Genomic DNA, 13,758 nt, shown 5'->3' with positions numbered 1-13,758 from the left:
TTCTGTTGCCTGTCTAATGTGTTAGTTCACTCACCGTTTCTGCATCTCCTTCTTAGCCTCCAGCATGGCTTCCTTTTTCTTCCTCGCGTCATCTTTGCTGAGCAACTCCTCGCGGGCTTTATTAATGGCGGTCACTTTAGATGCTGAGGCCGGCATTGTTTTTACAGGGGGTAGTTTCGCGGTCGGCTTTGTGGCTGAACTTGATATCTGGGGAACAAGGAAATGATAGGATTTACATACGTTTTTAGATTTATTTAAATGCGGTTTAAAAAATCATTCAAAGCGAACACTAGAATAATCCTGAATTTAATCAATAATAGACTGCTCTGATAAATATACGAAGGTTACATCGTAGATTAATACATAGTAGATGTAACAATACCCTGGCAATACCAAGGTATCTTTTCTGTATTATTTTATTTCGATTTATTTATTTCGAGGTGTAAGCGAAAAATGTCGGAGAATAGTCCATTTAACCGGAGTGGACTAACACGCCGCAGCCCGCCCTCAACGCCCACGCCGCAGCCCGGCCCGCCCGGGCCCGCACCAGCAAACATGCAGCAGGAAGAAGAGCCCCCGAAGGTAATTCCCACGAGTGACATCCAGACCTGGCTGAAAAAGATCGAACTGAACCTCCACGACGTATGCTCTACATCTGCAGAAGGTAAACTCAACACTGACCAGAAGCTCAGAATCAACAACCTGTGTCGCAGCGTGAACCACTTAGCCTCACAAATGGCTATTGAATACCAATCTCTAAAAAGCCACGCAGTCCAAGCATATCAGTCTCGCCAAGCGCATCAGGAAAAGATGGACCTCGTAAAACGCATCCAAGAACTAAAGGAATCAATTGAGGAATCCAGCCGACAAGTTTCGGGACCTGTATCGTTTGCCGACGCCCTTAAGAAAAATGGAACGAGGTACGTTCAACCATCTAACATTAGCTCAGTCGCAATCTATCCGGTCGACAAGTTAAAATCGAGTGAGGAGACAAAATCTCTCGTTCAAAAGATTATCCGGCCCGAAGAAATGAAGCTGCACGTGAGAGGGTTGCGCAAGATCAAAAACGGCGGTGTAGTGATAAGCACTGACTCAAAAGAAGACGTCATAAAACTGAAGCAATCGGCGCAGCTTACGACCTCTGGACTCACCGTTGACGAGCCACAAAAACGCAAGCCCAGAATTGTAGTCATTGGAGTTCCCGCGGACATGCAGGAAACTGAAGTCCTCAAGTGCATTTTCAATCAAAACTTAGCCGATAAATTACAAGATTGGTCGCTCGAAAAATTTATGTCTTCCACTAAGCTCAGTCACAAATCCGGAAAAAAGGACGCCGAGACCTGTAATTATATAATTGAAGTTTCTGGAGCGATACGCAAGGCCTTAATTACGAACGACAGAGTTTTTGTGAATTGGTCATCCTGCCCTGTTAGGGATTTCACCTTGGTGACGCGCTGTTTCAAATGTCAGCTTTACAATCATGCAGCGAAGACCTGCAAAATGGAGACCAACATCTGCGGCCACTGCGGCGAAGCGGGTCACTCATTCAAGGAATGCACAAAAAAGGACGAAGCACCAAAATGTGCAACATGCTCGCACTACAAGAAACCATGCAACCACCAAACAGGCGAAGCCGACTGCCCAGCTAGAAAAATGGCCGAAAAAAGGTATTTAAACTCTATAGATTATGAAGGCGCCTAGGAGCGCTAACTTTCTACATACTTATTATTATTATTATTTTATTATTATTTTATTTGATACACTAGCAGCTCTTGGAGCTGATGCGTGTATATCGAAGCACTTGTATTTTATTTTATTTTGCACTTTTTAAAGTTCTAAAATGTGCATCCAGTCTATTTTTGAAAATGTTGACCGATGGTGCACTAACAACAGTCTCTGGTAGAGAGTTCCACACATTTACCACACGATTCGGTAAGAAGTGTTTTCTAGGATTACTAGCACACGGAGGTTTGACAAGTTTTTTGGAGTGTCCTCTTAACCTTACATTCTGGCTTGATGTGTATAGGTCGATAATATTAGGAACATTGTAGTGTCCAGACAAGATTTTGTATGTCTCGATAAGATCGCCTCGCTTCCTTCGGTCCTCCAATGTTGTAAGACCTAATTCCTGAAGCCGTTCTTCGTATGGCTTGTCTTTCAATGAAATAACCATTTTGGTTGCTCTTCGCTGAACTTTCTCCAGCAATGTGATGTCCTTTTTAAAGTAGGGGGACCATATCTGAAAAGCATACTCAAGTAAAGGACGAAGGTATGACTTATATATTCTAATAAATAGGTCCTTAGTAATTACATGGAATGCTTTGCGGATCATATACAGCACAGAATTTGCTCTCTTGGTGATTTTGGTTATATAGCACTTCTTATTTCATTAGTTTAACTACCTATGAACAATATCATATTTACTGACCTAGATAGTTTCTCTGTATCAGAGTCTAAAGCCTGCGATGTCGAAACCTGCAAACAACATGTTCGTCGCTGTCGAAGTCCATTATCAATTTTAACACAAAACCTACGGAGTATCTGCAAAAACTTCGATAATTTTAATGTATTTCAACAAAGACTAGATATTACTTGTGACATCATTGTCTTGACTGAATGCTGGCTTAGTACTCATACCAATCTACCAAATATGCCCGGTTACATTTCGTATAGCACTAAGTATAATTATAACCAAAATGACGGGGTAGTAGTTTATGTAAAAAATAATTTAAATATCACAGTTGTGGAACCCCATATACTAGATTGCAATCGGCTCTTAATTAAAATCGGATCAGATACTGCAGTATTAGCCTTATATAGACCCCCCTCCTTTAGAGATACCAATAATTTTATCAAGTCCCTGGATGAAAATCTAAGTAAACTAACATCCTTCAAAAATATAGTATTGATAGGAGATATTAATATTAACATTCTATCTGAAAACAGCGAATCCTCGCTGACAGCCCAAAGCTATCTTAACCTGTGTTCTTTCCATGGCTTACTCCCAGCGCACACGCTTCCTACACATCAAAGCGGGTCATGCTTAGATCATATTATGGTAAAATCTAATTCTTCGGCGTTAGCACTTGTTACTAACTCTACAGTGACCGACCACAGAGCTGCCCTACTAACCCTCTATCGTAAATCACGTAGTACATGCACGCGCACGCAATTTGTCAATAAATTAAATATAAACAAACTTAGAGATGATTTACGCAATATTGACTTAGGCCCCGTTTATAATTCTGCTGATGCAGAAAATAGTATGCTGTACTTGACCAAAAATGTCCAGCAAGCAATTTTACGTAACACTAATAAGACACGTTTAAATAGCAAGAATTTTAACAAAAAACCATGGATAACCACGGGACTTCTTCGATCTATGAGACACAGGGATAAACTACACTTGAAAGCTAAAGCAAATCCAGACAATCTTATATTGCAACTGACGTATAAAAGATATCGTAACTTTTGTACCAACTTACTGAAAAACATAAAAACAAACTACGACAAAAAACAACTGGAAATTGCTGGAAAAAACAGTAAATTAGTTTGGAAACATCTTAAAAACGTAACACACACAGCAAAACAACGTGAATCATCCGCAAGTTTGCTGCAAGCAGGTCCGTCCGAATTGTTGGCTGCAAATAACACAAATGAGTTTTTCGTTAACATAGGCAAAAACCTGGCTGAAAAAGTCCAGGGATTTTCATCGCCACTCCCTTCAAGATTGCTATCCGAACCAAACAAATCTTCCAAATCTTTTGTGTTATTAAATACGGATGAAACTGAGGTTGACAGAATTATCATGAACTTAAAAGAGGATTCCGCGGTTGGTTGGGATGGCATCTCGAACAAAATAATAAAGACCTTCAGACACATCCTAGTTCCACCGCTAACACACATATTTCAAAAATGCATCTCTGAAGGAATTTTTCCGAAATGTTTGAAAAAATCCGTTGTAGTCCCTATCCACAAATCTGGTAGCAAAGCTCAAGTAACAAATTATAGACCGATTTCTCTGTTACCAGCGACATCCAAAATCCTAGAAAAAATTATTAATAACAGACTTGTACAATATCTCGAGAAGAATGCCTTTTTGGCAAAGACACAGTTTGGTTTTAGGCCAAAATTATCAACCGCAGATGCTGTACACGAATTGACTGACTATCTAGTTCAGGAATTAGACAAGGGTAACAAGACAATTGGCATCTTCCTGGACCTCGCAAAAGCATTTGACACTGTTTCTACTCCCATTTTACTGCACAAGCTCGAAACACTAGGTATTAGAGGAACACAGCATAGATTAATCGCGAGCTACCTAGACGGACGTACTCAATGCGTAAAAATAGATAACATCATAAGTTCCGATTTAGAAAACACTCCTTTTGGCTTGCCCCAAGGCAGCGTTTTGGCCTCGACCCTATTTTTGATTTATATTAATGACCTATGCAACCTAAAAATAGATAGTGGCAAAATCATTTCCTACGCAGATGACACTGCCCTACTTTTTTCCGCAAAGTCAACAAACGAGGCCTACGAGTACGCTCAACGCGGATTTGATGCTGTAACTAACTGGCTAAAACTGCATCTACTAACACTGAACTCCGACAAAACGAATTTTATAAGATTTTCCATGCGGAAAACAGATCCGGTCGCACATAACCTCAAACTTTACGCACATAACTGTAAGGAAAACTCGAATAATCTCTGCTCATGTCAATCTCTAGCTATTACTGACAAAATCAAGTATTTGGGAGTCATGATAGACGAAACCCTCTCTTTTAAATATCACATTGAAGCATTGTGCAATAGAGTTCGAAAGTTAATGTTTATATTTAAAAAACTTCGTTCAATCGCTGATTCAAATTTAATCAAACAAGTATACTTTGCGCTATGTCAATCGATACTAACTTACTGCATCTCGTCTTGGGGTGGCACAGCTAAAACTACACTACTAACCCTAGAAAGAGCTCAAAGAGCCTTATTAAAGGTAGCCACTTCCCGCCCATTCCTATACCCTACTGACCTCCTTTATAAATCATGTGAAGTACTAACTAAAAAAAAAAAAATAAATAAAAATGATTTATTCGTTAACTTAATTTAAATTACAATATCTGATCCGGTGCCTCTTTTTAAGTATTTTAAATACTTGTGTTAAGAGAACACCGCTCCTCCACAAATTGTAGCTTAAAGTAGACGTTATATAATAAACAGGTGGTTTACAGTAATTTTAATTTTAAAGATTTGGAATAGACGCGCTGAAGGCGTCAGTATAAGGTTTACAATATAAAATAATAAGAAGAGGTACCTAGATAAGTAGAGGTACAGTAGGTACTCGAGTACAATATAAGGAGAAAACATATTTGTGGTGTGTGTACGTGTGTGTGTGCGTGTGCGTGTGTGTGTGTGTGTGTGTGTGTGTGTGTGGGTGTGTGTGTGTGTGCGTGTACGTTTGTATTATTCTAACATTTGTTCAATTTCATTATAACTTAGGTTTTTTAGCCTAAGTTATAATGAAATTGAACTAACTGTTCGTCAATTATATATATTAAGCACAGTACTAAAGCAGCACGCCAGAACTCCTTTCAACACTGATTATAGAAATAAAAGGCGCAAAGATATTATATGCATGCAAACCGTACAAAGAAAATACGTATTTTCATCTAGATTCTTTGTCTTTTTGGGCCCATTTTTGTACAACAGGTTAAATGCAACACTAGACTTATACCCACTTAGCTATGCTTGTTCTCGGAGTAATAATCCAATATGGAGTAGTGACACGCACTAATTTCTATGTGAAAAATTCTGCCGTTTTCGGCGCGGGGGGCGAGGAACGCACACAAATAATGTAAACACTAATGCATTTTTTGCATGCGTCGCTACACACGCACACGACAAAATTATCAAACACTAGCATAAACTATATTCACACAAATACAAGAACAAACACAGACAACCCTGTCCGTGAACGAGATGATGTCAGTTCTAAGTAAACGTAGAAGTGCGAGGGACTTGTCGATAATATTGTCGATATTTTATTGACTGAATTTTAACTGTCTTCTTTAGTCAATTATAACCATCAAAAACATTACATGTAAAAAGGTGCAAGTCTCGCAACGCTTCTACTACAAAAAAGTTTTGAGATGTAATGCTAATGTGAAACCAAGTCGGTTATTTTAATCAGTGCCAGGGGGTGTTAAAACCGTATCAATAATATATCTTTAATTTGTAATACGTATCATGACTTGGCCATCGCACGGCTGTATAATGACATAAGGATTATCGTCACCTATTAAAAATAATTCTAATTTGAACATAACGCTAGTTGCAGTTTGAGCATAACATATATTTACGAGTACGGTAAGAGTAAAGCATTATGTGCGATTGCCAAGTCATGATATGTATTACAAATTAAAGATATCTTATTGATACGGTTTTAACACCCCCTGGCACTGATTAAAATAACCGACTTGGTTTCACATTAGCATTACATGTCAAAACTTTTTTGTAGTAGAAGCGTTGCGAGACTTGCACCTTTTTACATGTAATGTTTTTGATGGGATCTCATCTCTTTTTGTAGACAGTCCTTCTTTCGGGTACTCATACCCATACTATGTATACACATATCATAACTAAACACATCTTTATTCATACTCACATCGTACATACATCGTAGTGTACCTTTACTTTACCTACTATTTGTAGGAACTGCAACAGTAACTTTGTAATAGCATATATTTATATGGAATTACAAACTTACTTATGCAGTTCTTAGATATTTAAAACGTGACTGATATTGCAATATTTTTAGGTTTTCGATGGCTTGATAAGCTGAAAACTGCTTATGTTTAAAATTTATTGCATCTTTTGGAAATCTAAAAAATAAATCAAAATAACAATATATTTATAATGTTCATATAGATTTTATCGATATTGGTTTTTATGGTGTCCCATCACTAACTATGGTAGAGTGATACCAGAGTAATAAATTAAAAGTGCCTATTTATGGAAAATGACGGCAGTAAATACCTTAAAATAAATAAATTACAATACAAACATTGGACATGTAAAATAAAAAATATACGATAGAAACTAAGAAAAAATGAATTTTCAAACAGTAGTAGGGTAGGTGCGTTAGTTTTCGACCAGCTTTAGTTTTCGTCCACTTGACGAAATTGAATATAAATCTACATTGCTGCACAAATTTGGACTTAATGCAATCCTTAATGTCGAGACAATATATCTATCTACATAAAAAATGTATTTGGCAAGTAGCAAATTAAATATCAAATATGCTATTTGCTAATCTGTCATGTGGACGAAAACTAGAGACTACCTAGAGCATGGACGGAAACTGCACAATGACCCTATATTGGTAATACTTATCACGTTATTTATGATTTATACTATTTATTTCATTGAATGGATTATGTTGATATAAAAATAAGGTGTTATAGAAAAATAATGTGTTATATAAATTATATAACAATAAGCAACACAAATTGGAAGTTAGGTATACCTAATGAATATTTAGAAAGTCTTCTTTAAATTTTACCCTAAATTAGATCTAGTACCATGAAGTGGTATCACTTTCAGATTGACAATGTTTTTTAGTTTTTTGCTAAATTAGTGCATTATTTCATAATATTTACATGTAATAGTAGTTACATATGAAAAGAAACGTGTTTTTTAAGTACGCTAGATGTTTCCGATCGGTTTTTACAGGAGAAAACGCTACAATTCGGCATTTTCTGCTCCTAACATTCCGCTTAGACTGACGTTTGCTGAATGGCGTATGACGTATGGCAACTAGTTTTATATAACCTCCTTGACCGGCGGCCGCCGACTTTTGGCAGAGGGGAACGCCTGTTAATGGCGGTTCCTGTTGGTTTATTATTCCGAGTGCTTGTTGCAAGAATACTCTACGACGCGCCTTTCAAAAAATGACGTACGATGATACAGAGAACTTACTAATAGTATTACTAAATGTATTCTGATATTTAATACTTAAGAACCTACTTTTTTGTTTAGGTAAGAAGACTTATATTGTGTACTACTTATAGTTTATAATTAAGTGAATAATTAATAAATAGTTAATATTGTCCTTCGCTGCCTGAAACACAGGGAATCCTAGTTCAGGCATTTGTAAATCACTTGTCTTTATAAATTCTTAGTCTTTAAGAGCAACCACTGTACTATACTTTTCTCAATAAATTATTTGTATTTGTATTTGTATTAACCTTTTGAGCGTAATTTCGTGACTAAGTTGAAAAAAACTCACAAGGTCAATGTGGTTAATTCCGTCATAGGGACTATTTTATCTACTAGCGTTTTTCTCGAACAAAATTGATAATTTCATCGACAAAGCAGCGATTACTTTTAGTTTCAGCAAATAAAAGCAGATGTTTTTTTTCCTCACGATTGAAAATCAAATAAATATACGTTCGTGGATGGAATAGCCGGAATCGGCCACATTGACCTTATCTTGTTCTGTAAATCAAAAGAAAAAGTGGCAACTATGTATGAAATGCATATAGAGTTACTACGTTTTAACTTTGAATAGCAGTGCGAGATACAAGATTTTTTCAAAGTAGTGACGATTTGTTTCATCTGAAAATGTCACGCACACGCCAACAATTTTTCATATTTTCTTTTTCTTGGATTCTGAATTCTTTTGGTTTTTACCACAGAACAAGTAGAATGGCGATGCGAGCAGGGTACGTGTCGCCGCCGGTTATGAGCAAACGCTCGCATGCTACTCGCCCGCGCTGACCGAAAAACGTAAACATGCCTTTTGCGCCACAATAGACGTTCAGATTAAGAAGCCAGACATCAAATCTGTCTAAAGGAGGCGTATCCATTCACCAGGCACACAAGTTTTTACTACCGTTGCGCGAGAAATGTGGAAAGGAACGAGCGGCGACACCGATACTAACTGCGCGCGATAGCCGTTCTAACCTCTTTAATATGTTCTGTGGTTTTTACACCATATACTTATGTTTGGGCTCACCTGAGTGGTCTTGCCGTTGAATATCATGTTGTTCATCTTGGTGAGCGTGTCCGCAGACAGAACCTGCTTGGATATTATTTTGTCGGGCGGCGTACTGTTTTCCGTATCGGCGGCCTGTCAAATTTATTAAAATAATTGAATTCCAATCTAAACTTAAGGGGGGTTGTCAATCCGCCGGACGATATCAGCCTGTCAGTTGTTCGGAACTGTCAACTTTTTGTTCTAACTGACAGACTGATGGCGGACTGGTAATCAGTGGGCCAATTAAGGAGCAATATATATTTAAGACTAGCCCGCCCCGGCTTCGCACGGGTTAACAAATTATACAAAAACCTTCCTTTTGAATCACTCTATCTATTAAAAAAAACCGCATCTAAATCCGTTGCGTAGTTTTAAAAATCTAAGCATACATAGAGACAGACAGACAGCGGGAAGCGACTTTTGTTTTATACTATGTAGTGATTATTCAAGACAGAATTAGAAGTTTTATTACCTTTTTGGCCATAGCTCTCGTTTTGGTCCTAGTGGTCCTGGCGGCCATCTCTTCAAACTGTTGCACTTTGGCTTTTACAGCAGAACTGCAAACCAAACGTACCAATTAGATGTACAGTCAGCTGCACAGATATAAAAATAAAAAGTTAGTTTATTCAAGTAGGTTACAATGTGCTTATGAACGTCAAATAAAGCTAGACCGGCTCCAATCCTACACCTTTGCCTCGAGAAGATTTAAATCCCCCCTCAATTGGAGGAGGGTATCCCAATATGGGACCGGCAACAAACTCGGCGGGACACATCTTTTCAAATATTACATCTTATAATTAACATGCATTACGAGTAAATAAGAAAAATACAATTGACCCCAGAGGTGACCCCTCGTCCCTGCAAACAAATTTCTATACAGGGGGGTCACCTCTGTAGCTGACTACATACTTTTTAGCATTTCGCCAGCAAAAATTAATCAAATCAAAGGCAAATAAATTAGTAGCCATTAAGTTACTCGTAATAGAGACGTTAGAGAGCGAACCTTCTGCACCTAGTATAGTTTGTAGCTTTCTAGTAGACCCCGAAGGCTTATCCTATTGTCTATTGTTCAGTAAAACCGCACGTGCTACTTACCTGCAAAAAAGGGTCCTAATTATTCTATTTGGCACCTGAGCGCGGGCTAGTCCAACGCTCAAAAAACCAGTGTAGGTGCGCTCTCCGACGCCTGCGCGCGCCTTTGTTACGCATCTCGATGACACATTTTAGACTGGTTCTGTAGCGTCCGACTCGCCGGCACTCAGTAACCGAAGTACCGATTTTTTATGCAGGTGGTTGTGGCACGTGGCGCGAGCGGTTTTTCTTAACAATAGACAATAGGATTAGCCTTCGGGGTCTATTAGAAAGCTACAAACTATACTATTATTTATTCTTTGCTTACGTGGGTTCTGGTTGTTTGTGGTCCTTGGTGGGCGTGCAACACCCCTCGCTGTTGTCGTCCGTCAGCAGAGACAGGTCGTCCGTCATGTTGGGCGTCGCGCCATCTTAAATACATACATTTTATGTTAGTGAACAAGGGGAGACCAAGGATACATGGGTACATGGATCAAGTAAAGGAAAAATTAACGTCGTGTCGTATCAGGCTATCAAAGAGAAGACAGAGGACCGACACGCATGGAAATTGCTCCACCGACAAGAGTCTTACTCTTAAATATATGATGATGATGATGAACATACATATATAACATGACAGTCTTTGTGACGTTCATGAAAAAGTTGAATTTTGCGTGGCAGGTATTAAAACGTTCAATATACTTGGACGTAATTTAGGAAAACAATAAAAAAAAAGGTTATTTTAGGAAAACAGTCCAAATAAGGCGAAAAGGTTATTTTACAAATTCAGTCATATCGTTATTAGTTATTAGGTTACATATTTATGCTGAAAATGACTGTTTACAAGTAATGTTGTCCTTGTTCATTTAATAAAAAGAATGTTATCTGTGGCCTATTCTCAACTATAATAGTTATTTACGATACAAGTGCAAAAAATAGGAAATTTAAACATACATACCCTCAATAAACTCCCGTTCCCCAACTTAAAACACTCCCTTCGGTCGTGTTTTAATTTATCGCCACTCGTTGCGAATTATCTATTCGCACATGTATCGTACAACGTTTTACAGTACATATGGCCCTTTAAATTTTCAACATAGTTACGTATGTGCTAATTATCGCGTAAGTTATCTGTGGCCTCTTCCCAACTATAAATCGAAGTAATATGTTACCTTTCTCTATAACAACTGTGGAGTCCATAATCTTAGTCTGTGGTTTGTCTAAAACCATGGTGTCTCGGTTGATTTTGTCTAAAACGACTGTTTCATTCATTGCAATCTAGAAAAAAAAAGATATCCATTGTTGTATTTTATTTTTCTTTATTTAGCATTACCAACAGATAATACATCTTACATGCTCTTAAATCTATATAACAATCATGACTCATTCTTATCTAATTATAGGCAAAGAGAATTTAGTATAGAGGCGGATTGTCAAAGTAAATTCTGTATCTTTCGACACATGATTAAAACTTTTAGAACGCCATTTTGACTTTAATCCTTAGTCTTTCACTGATATGTCTTAAATTTGTTAACCTTTTCCACGCCGTGTCAAACACAAAAGCTGTCACTAAGACGCCACATCATTGAAGTGTCAAAACTGAAGTTGAACTTTATGTATATGCACGTAGGTCGATGTTGCTCTGTGGTCTGTGACCGATTAATCGGTCTTTGGCGTTGAACCTACGGTGCGGATATATCGGTCATTGGCGTCCAAAAGGTTAAATATCAAAAAGTGGCGCCATCTACTCGAGTATATGCCAAAAAGGAATGGCGCTATCTTTTCGAGCGATAGGAAAGAGTCAAATGGCATTCTAAGCTAAAGGTTTAAATCATGTGTCGAAAGATGGCAGTAAATTTACTGTGGCTACAAAGTTTACTTTGACAATGCGCCTCTATTTCAAATTCTCTTCGATACCTAATATTAATGACTTACCGTAGTCTTCGCATCAGTATGGTCATACACCCCATTAGTCAGCACGACCGTCTTATCCATACTAATAGTCACCGTGGTATTCATACTGCTAATAACCTGAGTCTCCTCCATCGTTTGCTTGTCAACTTTCGACTTTGCTCCCTTCTTTTTAGGGCCCTTTTTCGATTGGATCGAGTCCGAGGTTATAGACAGAGTTGAGTCTGTTTTGGTCTTTTTGACGGTCTTTTGGGGTATGGCGGGCGATTGGGCGTCGGGGAGGGATATTCTTTCTTCTTTTGGCGATATTATTTCTGGTTCTGGGGATGGATCTTTTGGTTTCGGTGGTTCTTCCTCGCTGAAAAAAAAAAACAACGGGTTGCACTCCGGGAGTGCCGATAGAAGTGAAAACTCACCTCACTATGTTACCGACGCCCGGTAACGCGATACATACGTTTAGCGGAGGTATTCTATTTATTTATTATATATTATTATCATTCTCAAATAAGATCACACTTTTACATTGACAATGTTTTTTGGTTATGTTTTAATTTTTGTCAATTTTAGACAGATGTGACAGACAAAGTATGTATCTAAATGTGTGAAAAACTGGGGACATTTTTAATCTTTGCCTGGTTTCAAATTGTTCCTGATTATGAATAAAATTATTCAAAAAAAACGGCCAAGTGCGAGTCGGACTCGCCCACCGAGGGTTCCGTACTTTTTAGTATTTCTTTTAGCAATAGAAATAGCGGCAACAGTCCCTACTTTAGGTACATAGTTAAATGGTGTAGACATTAATAATATTTACAGTATACTTACGCCGCTTTCTTTCCTCGCCTGGTCCTCTTTGGTCGCGGTTTGTCTGGTGTACCTGGATAAATATTAATGAGTACTTTATATTAATTTACAAAAATAAAGAAAAACATACGGAAATCAATGTAATTTTAATGTGATGCGTTAGAAAGTAAAATGGAGTACATTTATTTTTGTGTGATATATCCGCGGTTCCGCGGCCGGTTCCCTGACACTGCGGGGTTGCGTAATGCATCGCAATCATAATGTGTTTTTTAGTGTTTAGTTATATTTTTATAATATGTATGCTAGTTTTAAGGTATTTATGTATGGGCCACTAGTTGCCTGAAATAAACGATTTCATTCATTCATTAAGAGGTAGGGTAACTTACCAATGTTGTTTTGTACGGGCGGTTGTGTATTTTCTGCGTCTGTAGTTGAGGACTCTGATACTTTCTGCAAAAAATATGAACATATATTGTGTATCGTCAGTTGACGTCTTTGGCGGAGGGAGTATCACTGCAATGTTCTGCCGCCAGAGTGCATCACTAGCGCCCGTAGGAAACCATAGAGTAACTCATACATTACTGTACCTTAAACTGTTTTTTTGACAAGTTTTCAACTATTCACACAATGAAATATGACATTGATACATCAAGGCGGTTCGTTTACAAAGGGCCTACCGGGAAGCGCGAAATCGAAACTCAGTTATTTGCCTCTTTATCGTTCAAATATGCAAGAGGGATAGATAGATAGATAAAATCTTTATTTAACTACAACTTACATGTTTTGTGACACAATAAATAATAACAAAGAAAGTTAACAAGAGACAAAAAGAAGAAGGCAACATACAATTTGACACTAGTAGCAGTAATAGCAATTTACATATTTATTTTATGTGTAGTGGTAAAGAATAGGCGCTGACTCAGCATAGATACCGCAGCGTT

At 37.8% G+C, this 13,758-nt stretch overlaps 2 protein-coding genes across 2 annotated transcripts in view; one reads left to right on the top strand and one right to left on the bottom strand.

Annotated features, from left to right (window-relative positions):
• The window catches only part of LOC134661437 (inner centromere protein), a 34,500-nt gene that overhangs the window by 11,846 nt on the left and 8,896 nt on the right, over nt 1–13,758 (bottom strand). The window contains exons 8-15 of the mRNA XM_063517534.1: nt 13,204–13,267; nt 12,839–12,890; nt 12,041–12,374; nt 11,278–11,383; nt 10,434–10,536; nt 9,507–9,591; nt 9,014–9,127; nt 35–207 (exon numbers count right to left, since the gene is read on the bottom strand). Of these exons, the coding sequence (XP_063373604.1) occupies nt 35–207; nt 9,014–9,127; nt 9,507–9,591; nt 10,434–10,536; nt 11,278–11,383; nt 12,041–12,374; nt 12,839–12,890; nt 13,204–13,267 (1,031 nt within the window). The remainder of the gene's footprint in view (nt 1–34; nt 208–9,013; nt 9,128–9,506; nt 9,592–10,433; nt 10,537–11,277; nt 11,384–12,040; nt 12,375–12,838; nt 12,891–13,203; nt 13,268–13,758) is intronic.
• LOC134655592 (uncharacterized) lies at nt 454–1,720 on the top strand. Its single transcript, XM_063511039.1, has one exon. It carries the CDS (start codon nt 454–456, stop codon nt 1,699–1,701), a length of 1,248 nt encoding a protein of 415 aa, XP_063367109.1. The 3' UTR covers nt 1,702–1,720.

The sequence above is a fragment of the Cydia amplana genome, chromosome 2, assembly GCF_948474715.1.
Source record: "Cydia amplana chromosome 2, ilCydAmpl1.1, whole genome shotgun sequence".
Classification (NCBI taxonomy): Eukaryota; Metazoa; Arthropoda; class Insecta; order Lepidoptera; family Tortricidae; genus Cydia; species Cydia amplana.
This window is presented reverse-complemented; position numbering and strand designations above follow the sequence as displayed.